The 14936-nt window shown below is 39.2% G+C and overlaps 1 protein-coding gene across 2 annotated transcripts in view; it reads right to left on the bottom strand.

Annotated features, from left to right (window-relative positions):
- NPHP3 (nephrocystin 3) overlaps positions 1-14936 on the bottom strand; it is a 54243-nt gene that overhangs the window by 24512 nt on the left and 14795 nt on the right. For both annotated transcript variants that reach the window (XM_018051255.1, XM_005675605.3), the window contains exons 7-13: positions 11100-11256; positions 8539-8613; positions 6860-7033; positions 4346-4449; positions 2271-2385; positions 1870-2013; positions 1306-1403 (exon numbers count right to left, since the gene is read on the bottom strand). In XM_018051255.1, coding sequence (XP_017906744.1) covers positions 1306-1403; positions 1870-2013; positions 2271-2385; positions 4346-4449; positions 6860-7033; positions 8539-8613; positions 11100-11256 — 867 coding nt within the window. The remainder of the gene's footprint in view (positions 1-1305; positions 1404-1869; positions 2014-2270; positions 2386-4345; positions 4450-6859; positions 7034-8538; positions 8614-11099; positions 11257-14936) is intronic.

The following is a 14936-nucleotide window of genomic DNA, read 5'->3' as shown; positions in this document are numbered from 1 at the left end:
GGGGAAAAAGTGGAAACAGTGACAGGTTTTATTTTCTTGGGCTCCAAAATAACTGTGGACAGTGACTGCAGCCACAAAATTACACTTGCTCCTTGGAAGAAAAAATATGACAAACCTAGACCGCATATTAAAAAGCAGAAACATCACTTTGCCAGCAAAGGTCCATATAGTCAAAGCTATGCTTTTCCAATAGTCATGTATGGGTATGAGTCATGTTTCTCACAGCTGGTGAGAAATATTTCTATCTCTGCATTTTAAACCAAAATTGTCACCAAAAGGACCCAATTGCACTGAGTATACTTTTAATCTTTGCAAGAAAACTGAATGATAAAGAATTGATTCTTTCAAATTGTGGTGCCAGAGAAGACTCTTGAGAGTCCTTGGACAGCAAGGAGATCAAACCAGTCAATCCCAAAGGAAATCAACCCTGAATATTCATTGGAAGGACTGAAGCTGAAGCTCCAATACTTTGGCTACCCTGATGCTGGAAAAGATTGAAGGCAAAAAGAGAAGGGGGAGGCAGAGGATGAGATGGTTCGATGGTATCACTGACTCAATGGGTGTGAGTTTGAGCAAACTCCAGGAGATAGTGAAGAACAGGGAAGCCTGGCATGTTGCAGTCCATGGGGTTGCAAAGAGCCAGACATGACTTAGCAGCTGAACAACAAATACACATGTATCTGTTTATGTTCATGAATTTATATATGGTATATGTGTGATATTAAAATTTCTTGGTAGGGAGGTGATTAGGAAGAACATTACTAAAAAGGCTCCTGGGGTAGGGAGACAAAATAGATTGAGAAACACCACTTCACAGAACTCAACCACTGCATCCCTTTTTAAGTACTGGACTTGCATTTCAGGATCACAGCTGGCTAGTCTTATTTTTCTTGGTCCAGCTCTGCCCTTGTTTTCCTCACCCATAAATTTCACTGCCTACCAGACAGAAATCACCAATTGGAGCTATAATTGACAACTCAAACAAACCATGTCTGAAAACAAAACTCATGACCTTTCCTTCACAAACCTGCCTGTCCTCTGTGTTTCCCATCTTAGTTCATGGAACCACAATTTACTTTATTTCCCAAGCCAGAAACCTGGGGGCCATCCTAGTCTTCTCCCTCACATCTCAGATCTAACTTCCCACAAAATGCTATAGATTGTATCCTTTTCCTGAATTTGTGCACTTCCCCTATCCTCACTCCCACTTACATGAAAAATATGAGAAATAATCATGTATCAAAAACCTTTCTTTCTACTTAAAATATTTTATGTAGCCAGAAATAACTAATGTTAGCAGCTTACCTCCATGCTGGAGGGCACGTTTCTACATTCACAGAAACAATTACTCTTACATTCACAGGCAGTGGATCTATCAGCCATTTCATGTGTTTTTCAACTTGCTTAAATATATAAAAACAAAATTCCATCTATTAATTTAAAATATTTCAAAAGCTTTCCAATTAAAATGAAATTCTCATTATATTTCTCATTAAGGATAAAATCTTATTTGGGGATTATTTATCTCAGAATATTAGAAGAACAAGTGGTAAAACACTACCATCACTGATCTGAATTCTGGGCATGTAAGGAAATGTCAAAGCCCTAAAACTATGTCAAAATGAACAATATTTGCTAATTGTGAAAATATAGTTGGTCCTTCCCAACAAGATACTAGTGTCTATTGGCATATATATATATATTTGTGTGTGTGTGTTTCTGTATTATCCATATGCTTCCTCTCTATAAATTAAGCAGAAATAAACAAAATCAACACTTTTTTCTCACAAACATGATTTAAACATTTGTCATTACTGATATTTTTGTCTCTTTCTGAGTGTACCAACAGGTTACAAAGTGAAAACATACCTGAATTTGATCTATAGAATCAATAATGATGATGATGCTGCCTTGATGCCGGGCAGAGAGTTTTTCCAGCCAACGTGGAAATTCTTCCAAAAGCTTAGCAGGATCCAATGTCAGAGCAGATACTGACCAAGAATGCTGCATCAACTACAAGGTGAGAACACATACAAATTAAAGCAGCTACACTTTATCACACAGCTGGTGAGAAATATTTCTATCTCTGCATTTTAAACCAAAATTGTCACCAGAAGGACCCAACAGCATTAAATATACTTTTACCCGTATGCAAAACCAAAACAAATGGGTAATACTGAAAATTAGTTTATCATCAGGTCCTCAGGCCAGACAACTTCTGAATCTAAATAAAAATTGTAGTAACTAACTCCAAAAATGGTATATTCTACCTTTAGAGTCAGTCGTTTAATAATCAAGGAAGCCTCTGAGCTGGTTGACATGGGCCTCCCCACAAAATGAGAAAGAATTAGTGTGTTAGGGGAATTCTTCTGTTGTAATTGGATCCTGAAAGAAAAAGACCTTTTGTAAGAATGATAAACCTCCTTTACTGTCAACAAAAAAGAATTCACAATGCATGAAGCATCAATTGCTACCTGTCAGTAATTACACGATCAGTTAATTTTGAATTAATGTGGGAAACTTCCATTTTTACTCCACTTTTAGATTCTTTTAAATAAACCATTAAAAATTATAGCTTCACTTTACTTAAAAGTTGATGCGACTAATGTTAATCAAAACACTATACATTTGAGGTTAAAGTATTAGTAAAATGAACATTAACCTAGGAAGAAAGAAGTTTCTATGGTAAGTACAAAATTAATATTTTGAAATATAACTTTGAATAAAAGGGCAATAAAAAGGAAATACCATATGGTAACTCCTCAATGTAAATAATAACTATGAATGAAAGAAAACGGTCTTACCTCTTGTTTTTAAATAACATGAGGGACTAAAATAAGAGTTTATCAGCTTAAAGGAAACTTAGTCCATAATTTAAAGAACTAGTTTTATATTCATAGTAAAGATTATCCTTTATTTTTATATTCTGTATGATTTATTTCACTCTAAATAGTCTGTCCTATTTCAAATATTTAAAATCCCAATTAATCTTTAAAGATGAGCCCAGTAACTGAAAATAAAGGTACATGCCTCTATAATTCACCTAATTCCCTGTCACACTGACCACTCCCTTCAGTTCAGTTCAACTGCTCAGTCCAACTCTGTGACCCCACGGACTGTAGCACGTCAGGCTACCCTGTCAATCACCAACTCTCAGAGCTTGCTCAAGCTCATGTCCATTGAGTTGTTGATGCCATTCATCTTATCCTTTGTCATCCCCTTCTCCTCCTGCCTTCAAACTTTCCCAGCATCAGGGTCTTTTCCAATGAGTCAGTTCTTCGAATCAGGTGGCCAAAGTATTGGAGCTTCAGCTTCAGTATCAGTCCTCGCAATGAATATTCAGGATTGATTTCCTTTAGGATTGACTAGTTTGATCTCCTTGCTGTCCAAGGGACTCTCAAGAGTCTTCTCCACACCACAGTTCAAAAGCATCAATTTTTCAGTGCTCAGCTTTCTTTATGGTCCAAATCTCACATCCATACATGGCTACTGGAAAAACCATAGCTTTGACTAGACAGACCTTTGTCGACAAAGTAATATCTCTGCTTTTTAATATGCTGTCTAGGTTGGTCATAGCTTTTCTTCCAAGGAGCAAGCATCTTTTAATTTTTGTGGCTGCAGTCATCATCTGCAGTGATTTTAGAGGCCAAGAAAATAAAGTCTGTCACTGTTTTCATTGTTTCTCCATCTATTTTCCATGAGGTGATGGGACCAGATGCCATGATCTTAGTTTTCTGAATGCTGAGTTTTAAGCCAGATTTTTCACTCCCTCTTTCACTTTCATCAAGAGGCTCTTTAGTTCCTCTTAGCTTTCTGCCATCAGGGTGGTGTGATCTGCATATCTGAGGTTATTGATATTGATATTGACCACTCCCTTAGTTCTGACCTACATAATTTATGTGGGCTTCCCTGGTGGCTCAGTGGTAAAGAACCAGCCAGCCAGTGCAGGAGACTCAAGAGACCCAAGTTCGTTCCGAGTTGGGGAGATCCCCTGGAGAAGGGAATGACAACCCACTCCACTATTCTTGCCTGGGAAATCCCATGGACAGAGGAGCCTGACAGGCTACCATCCATGAGGTTGCAAAAGAGTCAGACTTAAAGACTAAACAACAACATAATTTATGTACACAATCACAAATGCTATTCCTTTCTCATTCTGCATCTTCTCCCTAACATTCAATTTTTATATTTCTCAGGGCATGAGTTTGTTATTTTACTCTTTTTGCTTTTTTAATATTCAATACAGGCCTTGCAGGAAGGTAGACATGCAATAATTCACTTTGTTGAATGAGTTCAGTAGTTCAAATGATGACAACAATAACTTTTTAATTGCACTGCATCATACCACTTTGATAAAAGAAGGGACTTTCCAGAGCCTGGTCCTCCAGATACAAGAAGGGGTGGAATTGGTGCTGGTGCTGCCACAAGATCATTAAGGCGCTGGTAGTACTAAAAATAAAAATAAATTTAAATTGTGAGGAAGAACATGCCTCTTCAAATACTAAACAGAGTCAATTTCCGATTATCCTCTGAAATCAGTGGAGAAAAGCTGTACGAAAAAATGAAATCTACTTTTAATCAGTAGTACCCTCATAATTGCTTGTTTTTTATGATTGGTTAAATATGTCCAAAGGAGTAAACTAAGAATGGGCCCCAATTTCTTCTGCTATAGTATTAATGTAAATTAATGGATGAGGGCAGCCTTTCAGATCACTGTGGGGCTTTGCACCATTCAGATGTTCTGCAGAATGTTGCAGGGAGGCTACTGTATTACCCTGAGCTCCTGAACCTTGGAAAGAACCACAGAAGACCTTGAGGGAATCATCAGCAGGCATCCTATATCTCCTGGTCAGAAGAATACCTGTTCTGAAGACCATCTCAGTTTCCAGGGATTCCTGAGAAACAATGAGAAGGCCTTATCTGAAGCCTTGGAGTCACTGAACTCACTACAGAGAATCAAGTTATGACAGGCCACCTAAGATCTTTTTGAAATTGAGTGAATTCTATGCAAAGCCCAAGAACTCTTATTTCCGAGGCCTTCCCTGATAGGAAAACTTGGTTCAGAGCTGAAAAGGAACTTGCTCAGAAAACTGCAATATCTCAGTTGTTATAAAGGAGTTTCCAAAGTCATCTTGGGGGTTAGGATGTTTAAGTGTACCAGTGGTGTAAATGATAACTGATGAGGAATCAAAAGAATGTATAATAAGCAGTTTGTGTGAGCTTTAGGGTAGCAGAGATTTCTAGCAATTACAATAAATAATTACTTAGTATAGTTTTTCAATCAGTTTTTCTGTTTGTTGTATCATATTTCCCAGGAAATCAAATATTTCTGATAGAAATGATGCTTCTCAAGAAACAAAGGGCTTATTTGATTTACGACCTCATAAACCTCGTAAATTGTTAGGTTGTATGACCTAACAATTTAGTTCACGGCTCCACCTAAAGTCTAGGTGGCTTAAAGTGGTAAAGAATCTGCCTGCCAATGCAGGAGACTCAAGAGACCTGGGTTCAATCTGTGGATCAGGAAGATCCCCTGGAGGAGGAAATGGCAACCCACTCCAGTATTCTTGCCTGGAGAATCCTACGGACAGAGGAGCCTGGCAGGCTACAGTCGATAGGGTAGCAAAGAGTCAGATACTACGCAGCACGTACACAAAGTCTTTTTATAGACCTGTGTTTCCCAAATTAAGGCTCCTTGCCACAGAAGAAAGCATAGGATTTATAGCCTGAAGACCTAGGTTAAAATCTTACATCTGCAATCTACACTCTGTAGGCTCATAGGCAAACTATAATCTGAACCTTAGGTTCCTCAATTACAAAATAGTGATATCTTGCCTTCCTTATGAAATAACAATTTAACATTACCATGTGATGGGTACTGTGTCAAGTGCTATATGTGCAAGATCTGGTTTAGTCCCCCCAACAACCATGTGAGATAGGTTCTATTAGTCATCCTCATTTTATACACAAGAAAGTCAAAGCTTAGAGCTAAGTGGCTTGATCAAAAGCCATAGTGAGGAAACAGTGGAACCAAGACATAAAACTGACAGTCTAAATTATAAAAGCCATTAAAAGTTCTATAAAAACATAGCTGTTAGTGACAGTTACCATAATATTCTTTAAGATATTCTTTTATTAATTTTTAAATATTAAGTGCTTTTTAAACTTGAAGATAGACTCATTGTACACTTCTAGTCTTGTTTATTCACTTAGATATTTAAAGACGCCGAAGGACAGATCTGCCTATTGCATTAACTACTCTGCTTTGTTTTCTGGATGTTTGATATTTTGATTCTTCTAGGAACTGGAAGAATAGATAGCCTTAGTATTTTTATCAGGTTTCCCAGGTATATTATCTTAGAGAATTGCAGATGGTAGCATAATACACATATAGTTGATAAATCCTAATCTGTAAAGAGGGCTTCCCAGGTGGCACTAGTGGTAAAGAACCCATCTGCCAGTGCAGGAGACATAAGAGACATGGGTTCAATCCCTGGGTTGGGAAGATCCCCTGGAGGAAGGCATGGCAACCCACTCCAGTATTCTTGCCTGAAGAATCCCATGAACAGAGGAGCCTGGTGGGCTACGGCAAATAGGGTCATAAACAGTCAGACATGACTGAAGTGACTTTGCACACAAGCACAATCTAACTAAACATGTTTGATGTTCATAAGTATATTTGAATCTCACTTTTTTTCACATGACACAAACCTAAGCACATGTCTCAACATGGATAATTAAGCCATGAGGAAGTTACTAACACAGTCCTTAACCTTGACTATAATTAGATTAAACCACAATTATGTTACAGCTTTGAAGTGCAACTGATTTTTGTTGGAACTGTAAACCAAATGCTTACTTTCTCGAATCCCAACTCACAGGCTGAATTTGAAGCTTGCTGGAAAGCTTCCATTTGCTCTTGTTCATCATGTATGTCCCACAGAACATCACCGAAATCATCTTCTTCTGGAATAGAATCTTCACTGCCCAAATCCTTGGTGTCCAGGTCTGTGTTTTCAAAGCCCAGGATGTCCTGAACACCAAGAGCAAGCACGCAAAAGTGAATGAAGGAAGTGAAGACCTTATACAGTATAGTCAGCACACAGGCTTCAGGTGGCCCTCATCTACCTTGGAGGGCAAGTTCAAACCGATGGCCTTTTATGGTACCTCCAGGGATCAATTTATAACTATAAAATTAAGCAATAGTTTAAAAATAAAAGTAAAGAAATATTAGGGCTTCCCTAATGGCTCAGACAGTAGAGAATCTGCCTGCAATGCAGGAGACCCAGGTTCAATCCCTGGGTCAGGAAGACCGCCTGAAGAAGGGAATGGCAACCCCTCCCAGTATCCGTGCTGGAGAAGTCCATTGACAGAGGAAGCTGGTGGGTTACAGTACATGGGATTGCAAAGAGTTGGACACGACTAAGTGACTAACAAAGCAACACAAAGAAATATTAAAATAATAAAAACAAAGACCTCTCTCTTTCATTAAAGTTAGAGGGAATCTGGTTTTTGAAAAATATTACACAATAGGGTTGTATTTGGCTAGTGAACAATTTTAAAGACTGTGCTAATGTCTAAGATATATGCTGCTTTACATTTTTATAAGAATGTAATTACTAAGATAGGGTTTTTTGATGTTAAATATCTCTGCTGTGATATCTACCCGTTATACTAATCACTGAAAATATATTGTCCTACAAGTGGTAAAGTTGGTGAGTATGTCCATTTTCATTTATTACCATTTATTCTGTTTAATTCATCTTATTTCAGGGCTCACTCTTTTTCTCTAATAACATATCTCCATACTTTAACACAAGTTAATTTTTAAAAAGTAATCTAAACCCTTACTTCTCAAATAGGGTTCCCAGTACCCTGACGGAGAGGTCAGCAGGTAAGAATAAACACAGGCTAAACATCTTGTGCCCATTTTACTTGAAGATAGGGAATACTTTTTATTATCATTATTAGCATTTTTGCTGATACATAATTTTAAATGATTTTTAATATTAAAAACAAAGACAGGTAAATATCAAGCAAAATATTTAACTCATATAAAATTTCAAGATAATACTGAGATACCATAGAAACTTTTAGTTTGAGATGTCTCTGTGATCCATGACCTCAGACACACAGAGGTATGTTTTCACTCCTCTCTATGGTTAGGAGGGTAGTAAAATCCATCCTGAATTTTTCTATTTGCAAAAACTCAAGGTGCACACAGAACCTGAGGAAACTCTCTACTGAACAGGATGAACATTATCCCTCAAATACTTGCTTTTTACCTACCACTTTTGTAATCCATTTTATACCTGATGGGTATTAAAGAATCAAACCATTTGTGAGCTCAGAGATACAGATACACGGTACTGGGAATGTCACAACAATACTACAGGATGGACTCCTGCCAGAAACAAGGGCACACAACCCAGGTATTGCTTTCAAAAAAGCAAACAAGTGATTTTCTCTGGAAAACTCAATTTTATTGAAATCAGTCAAGATATTTGAGATGAAATCTTACAGGGAATGCATATTTACCTGTTTAATAATCTTTTCTACATAAATATAGGTTTTATAGACTCCTTCTGCAGGATCTCCCAAGTGATCAATGATCTGGGGGGGAAAAAGAGTTTAACAACAAGAAAAAGCAATACTAACAGGAGGAGGAGGTGGTACTGAACATTTTCACAGGCTTATGTGTCAGGAACTGTTCTAAGTGCTCTATGTGTATAGCTCACTTAGCCTCACAACCCTATAAGGAAGACACTGTTATTCTCTCCATTTTCTAGAAGAAGAAACTGAGGCAAGTTAAATACCTTGTCTAAGGTTACGCAAGGGATTTTTTGTGAACAATGTTGCAAATAAAACAAAAAGTATGCTTTTTTTTTTTTTTGGTTCATGTGTCCATCTGGAAAAGTGACTGGTATTGGTGATGCCAAAACTCTGTCCAGGACCTGGTATCATCACTGAAAATCCACCTTGTCTGGACTGATGCACACAGCTGACCATTGTGACATGAGAGAGCAGGAACTGACTAAGGGCCTGGATAGGTGGGATGGTACGTGCTGGGGCCTGGTAGCAGCGTCTACATCCCTGGGTGTGCTGTGAGGCCATGGAGCCTCCATCTCTGCCTGCAAACAGAAGCAGATTTTATCATGTGGAGCAGAGACTGCGGAAAGTATTCCTAAGTTTGGCTTGATTCTTTTTATCTCACAGCCTTGGGGGAAATAATTTTTGTTTCTTTCTTCTTGTCCTGCAACATCAACACGTAGGCTCATATAAAAGCCCTCTCTGAATATTGCTTGCTTTCTGCATATGTGTTTTGGAAGGGTAATCAGGATAACCTGAAGAAATGTGGAAGGGCTGGGGTCCCTGGTTGTGGTCAGGGGGAACCAGACTTTCTTTAGTGGGAGTTAATGGGGCTTCCTCTGCTTTTCTCTGTGGATCTGGGGCCTAGGTGGTCAGCAAATCTGTGGGTTATTTATAGAATGATCTAGAGGAGTGGTGGAGGGAGGGGGCCATGTGCCAAGGCTGAGGGGCCTTCACCTGGGGAGCAGGTGGGGGTACAGAGGACAAGGTACCCCCACAACTGCCACTCTCAGCTCTTTCCCTGTTTGGCTGGGGGGCTTGGCCCAGGTGAAAGGAATAGTCTTTTTTTTTTTAGGAAAACTCCAGTGGCTGAATTCTCATAGTTTTGTTTCAGGTAAAAACTTGCAGATACCTTGCTAATCACTTCATCTTTTGGGTTATGAACATTCCAAAGCTAGGCAAAGCCAAATACCAGCCTTTACTGTTTTAATCACTCTGCTGAATGTCCCTTCTCTTGATGTCCTGAATGGCATTTTTTTTTTCTTAAACACACAGTCACACACACATGAATTAAACAGCTAATTCATCTTATGTATTTCTGTACCATTCAATATACATAACATTCAAAATCCATCTTTATGCCAGTAAAACTACAATTCTACAAAACAAAGCAAAGAAGTTTAGCCTACATTTAAATTTATAATCATAGTAGAGAGATTGTGACTCCTATATAAAAAAATTCAACCTGTGGTATACTAATTTTTAAAAGTAGTATCTAGAGAATAAGTAACTTTGCTTGTAGCATCTGGTAACGTAGGCTGGTACTAAAATAAATTCAAATAAGATGAAATGGCTCTGGAGATTAACTATAATAAAAATGTACTCTTTTTTTCTTAGACTCTTCACTGTATTATGCTGACCTCAAGAAAAATGTTTGTATTCACATTTGATCTCATTTTCTGGCTGGACATACAGAAACAGAAACTTTGTGAAAACCCTAGAGTTATTTAATTGCATTCTTATCATTAACTATAAACATTTACCAAGTTATCTCAGCATGCAGTAATGCAAAGCCTGTAATCTCTATTCCAAAATACATTCTGCTTTGCATCTAGGGATGATCAAATCCTTCTCCTACTCATCATCAGTTTTTGGCTTTTCCCAAACCCCTCAGAAATGGTTACCAGGAAAAGGCTCTTCCTTACACTGATCCTTGGCCAATAATAGATAGAAGGACTCTGTGCTTGAGAAAAATGCACAGTAATGATTCTGATTTGTCCACTTACATATCATACACTTTTTAGGTATATATCACTATTTGTGTCTCATTCTCTCATAGTCCACAACTAATCTCTTAGTAACTCTATTGACTCTGTCAATTTATCCAGAATCCTATCACTTCTCATCACATCCTTTGGTCTGAGCCACCAGCAACTCTCGTCTGGATAACAGCAGGAGCTCTCCAGCTCTGACCCATCCACTGCCCTCCCTTCAAAACACAGTCAATTCTCTACACAGCAGCCCAAGAGAGCCTGGTCACAACGGCATTTCTTCCTCTTTGGTTAAAGTCCTTCAGTGGCTCCCCACCTCTCTCTAAGTAAGAAAAACCAAGGTTTTTCAGGATTGGCCCCCTGTGACCTCTTCTACTCACGTCCCCTCACTCACTCTGCTCCAGCCACACAAGCTTCCTTCCTTTCCTCAAACATGCCAGGCTCACTCCCACCTCATGGCTTTCATCCCAGCACACTGCTCTCCCAAGAATGTTCTTAAAAACAACCTATGAACTTTACCTTGGCTTTGCTGGTCTTGTTCAGGTTAGAAACTTGATCAATCAGTTGCTGGACAGAGTTAGAACTGACTTTCCCATCCTCCAAACGATGATAAATTAATCGTGGTTTGCCTTCGGGGTTTTTCAGAAAAGCTTCTTCACAATCTTCCAATAAAAGGCTAGATTGGAAATCAGTATTTCTTGTGCTATACTGCACTGTGGCAGCACACAGATAGTCTATTTACCTAAGTGCCAAGACGGGGATTTCCTACAATGACAAGTGGCCAGGAAAGGCCTTGCTGCAGAACAAGTGAAACTTTCCAAAAATGGATGTTTTCTATAGCTTTGTTCTAGCTTATATGAAAGTACAGTATATTCACTAGCAGACAGAGTAGACAATAGCAGACAATAAACTGTGCAATAAATTAAATTTAAAATCATACAGAACTTTATTTAAATATAACTTAAAAAAAAAAACTTCTCAAAAATACTGTTAAACATTGCTCAAAATAATGGACCAGACTCATAAGACTTTGCAAATAAATGGAAAACTTAATTCTGTTTACAATTATATAATTCTCAAGTTAAAACACAAATATTATCAGCCTCAAGGTTTCAAGACTTTCTCTTCTCTAGTTCTTTAGCCTTTACTCATAGAATAAATGATCTGAATCCTTATACCCCAGATACACTGCAAGAAAGATCCAGAGGCAAATGAGAAAGGCTAGGCAGCCAGTAAAAATCTTGACCAAGGTAAAGGTTAAAAAGAAATTCTGTTACAATGTACTATAACTATAACTATAGTTTGTACTATTCTTATTTAAATTCTAGAAATCTTATAGACTATTAGCATTTTCTATATCACAAGGAAAACTATAAACAATTTCCCTTTCTAAAAGGCATTAAGTCAAAGTTTGTCTAGGGAGGCAAATAAGTGTGTATATACAAGGGAAAGCCATTATACAATTCAGAATTTTCATTAAAAAACTAAAATACCAGCCCTAATATAAAACAGAAGAAAAAACAAAGAGGAAAACTGGAAAAAAAAAAAAAACATGGTTGCAAAGATTAAAGAATTGAGAAAAACAACAAATGACATATACTACTGTCTGAGATAAAATATTACCCAGATGTTAAATATAAAACAGGATATATTCTTAATAAATATAAAAACAAAACAAGAAAGGAAAACAGGGAGGGGAGGTAAAGAACTCCAACTGGAGGAAATCAAGTTGACGGAATCCTCAATCTTGTTTTGGGAAAAGGTTCCTTGACCAGGTGGTTCCCCGGCCACCTGGCCTCTGGCTATCCAGACTATACTCTATAGTCCTAAGGATCAAGGATGGGTTATACTGCAGAGTCTCTAGTAAAGCTTAGGGCTCCAAACACTTCCATACACAGTTAAAGTCAGAGTTGGTCCTCAATAAAAAGAGAAAAAAATGCTTTGGAAGGATTAAATCCAATCAGAAAGAAAGTATAGAAAGAAAACTTAACCCCTTATTTTACCTTCTATCTATCCTATTCTGTCTTCTATCTATATATCTAACTGGTTAAAAAAAAAAAGAACAAATTTGTTTGCAGATTAGATTCATTGGTGTGATTATATTCACATTATAAGAAAACCACTCACTTTACTGGATTTAAGCAGTTACTCCTCAGCAAATTAAAAGTATGATTTAACACTTATACAAGTGTTCAACTGCCTCTCAATCTGTATCTGAACAAAGAAAATAATGAAGGTTAATGCTAATTACTGAAATCAGGGGTTACCACCCTTTTCTGTGAAGAGTCAGCTAGCCAACATTCTAGGCTTTGCAGGACACACTGTCTCTGCTGAAATAATCAACACTGGTGGTACACTGCGAAAGCAGCTGTAGACAATACACAGAAAGGAACGTATCTGTGTTCCAATAAAATTTTATTGAAACAAACAGGTGACCGACTGGATTTGACTTGAGGGCCATGGTTTGCTAACCCCTGATTAAAATGATCTTACATTAATGATGTTAATCTTATAACCTATCAAAAACAAGCCTAACAGTGTGAAACTTTTTATTAATATTTAAGTATGAAAAGTCATAGAATCTTTTGAATTTCAAGGATTGTCTTTGATTATAAGAATGCAATTAGAAAGAGAGAACAAGATGGCAGAGGAGTAGGTGGATGTGGCGTACATCTCTCTCCACGGACACATCAGGAATACACCTCCAGACACAGAAGTGTGTGCAGAACAGAAGCTGAGAGCAGACAGGAGTACCAGACCACCAGAAAAGAATATACAGAACCACACAAAAACCCAGTAGGATGAGGCACTAGGAGGAAAAACAGGAAGGTTAGTAGGACTGGAACTGCCCGCAGTGGGTGGGGGAACTGAGGCAGGGGTCCAGTCCACACACTGGGGCAACTGTCTGAGTCAGAGGAGAAACATTTATGAGAGTGAACCAGCTGACCTGTGGCAGCCTAAATGCAATGAGAATCAGACAGTCCTTGCCGCAGCCATATGCATCCTGGACAAGGACGCAGGTCCCCTAGAAGGTGCAGCGGCTGAGAGCTGGAATTTAGGGATTGTGGAGCAAGCCTAGGGCGAGGAATGCTGTTGACTGCAGACAGATGGACTGAGGGGATGTGAGGGAGGAGATTGTGGTGGGAAACGCCTGTGAAGGAAAGCCAGGCAGCCATGGAAGCAAGGCAATACTACTGAGTCACGTGTAGGGGGTAGAGCCATCATCATAGCCTCTCTCTCCCACAGCCAGCATCGGCAGATGAACAATAGAGAGAATGACCCACCAAGCCCCTGACGCACCGGAACTAGAGTAGGACGCCACCCAGGGTGACGGTTTAAGTGCCTGACTCACCGATCTACAGAGTAGGACCCCAGCCTCTATGTACCTGACGCACTGAACTACAGAGAAGGACCCTAGGCAAGGGAGCCCTCTAAGTGTCTGAATGGGTAGAGCTACAGAGAAAGACTAGCCAAAGAGGCCTTCTGATTGCCAGCTACCAGAGGCTTGAAAAAAGACTCTGATAGGGCCATAACTCCTGCAGCGAAGGCAGTTTGTGAACCTGCACACTTGGCACTGCCAAGTCCCTGCAAACCAAGCATCTGCACCACCTTCATGCTAAACCCTCACGTGGGCAGAGCTGCCACAAGCGAAAAAAAAAGTCTTGCCTCTATGCACATGGGGTTGCTTTGGTTATATCCAACTCTTTGCGACCCTGTGCACTGTGGCCTGCCAGGCTTCTCTATCAGCAGGGCTCTCCAGGCAAGAATACTGGAGTATTGTGGCCATTACTGGTTCCGCTCTTCTAGAAAACTATATTTCCTGCTGCCCTAGCTGCCAACTCCCCTGAATACCTGGTGCTGCCAGAACCCCTGCAACCCAAGCAGCTGTACCACCTCTGCAACTGGCCCTCTCTGGGACAGACCCAAGTCCTCCAGGGCAGCCTCAGAAGCAAACCCCAGTGGACGACCCAGAGAGATGGAAATAAAACCACAATTGAAACTCAGGGGCAGGGTGCCTAAGGAAGAAACCCAAAACCTTCCCACTAGCTGTACAAGTTGCAGATTAAATTCACATGAACAACTAGGCAGACTGTGTGTCTATGGAATGTATAAAAGGACATTGAGAGCTCCCACAAAAGAAAACACACTAGTTCTGATAGCTGTGGACATTGGAGGCAAGAACACACAGGAATAAAACCAGATTAGAATCTGAGCTGCCCCCACAGCAGGTCCAGAGACGAGCACAGTGTTGGAGGGTATCCTAGGGAGGTGAGGTGGGCTGTGACTCCCAGTGAGGGAAAGGATCTTAACAGCAGTGACTCAAGAAAAACATTCATTATTCTTATGTTTTAACTT

Source organism: Capra hircus, chromosome 1 (genome assembly GCF_001704415.2).
Source record: "Capra hircus breed San Clemente chromosome 1, ASM170441v1, whole genome shotgun sequence".
Lineage (NCBI taxonomy): Eukaryota > Metazoa > Chordata > Mammalia > Artiodactyla > Bovidae > Capra > Capra hircus.
The sequence above is the reverse complement of the archived record's forward strand: the minus strand, read 5'-3'. Positions and strand labels throughout refer to the sequence as shown.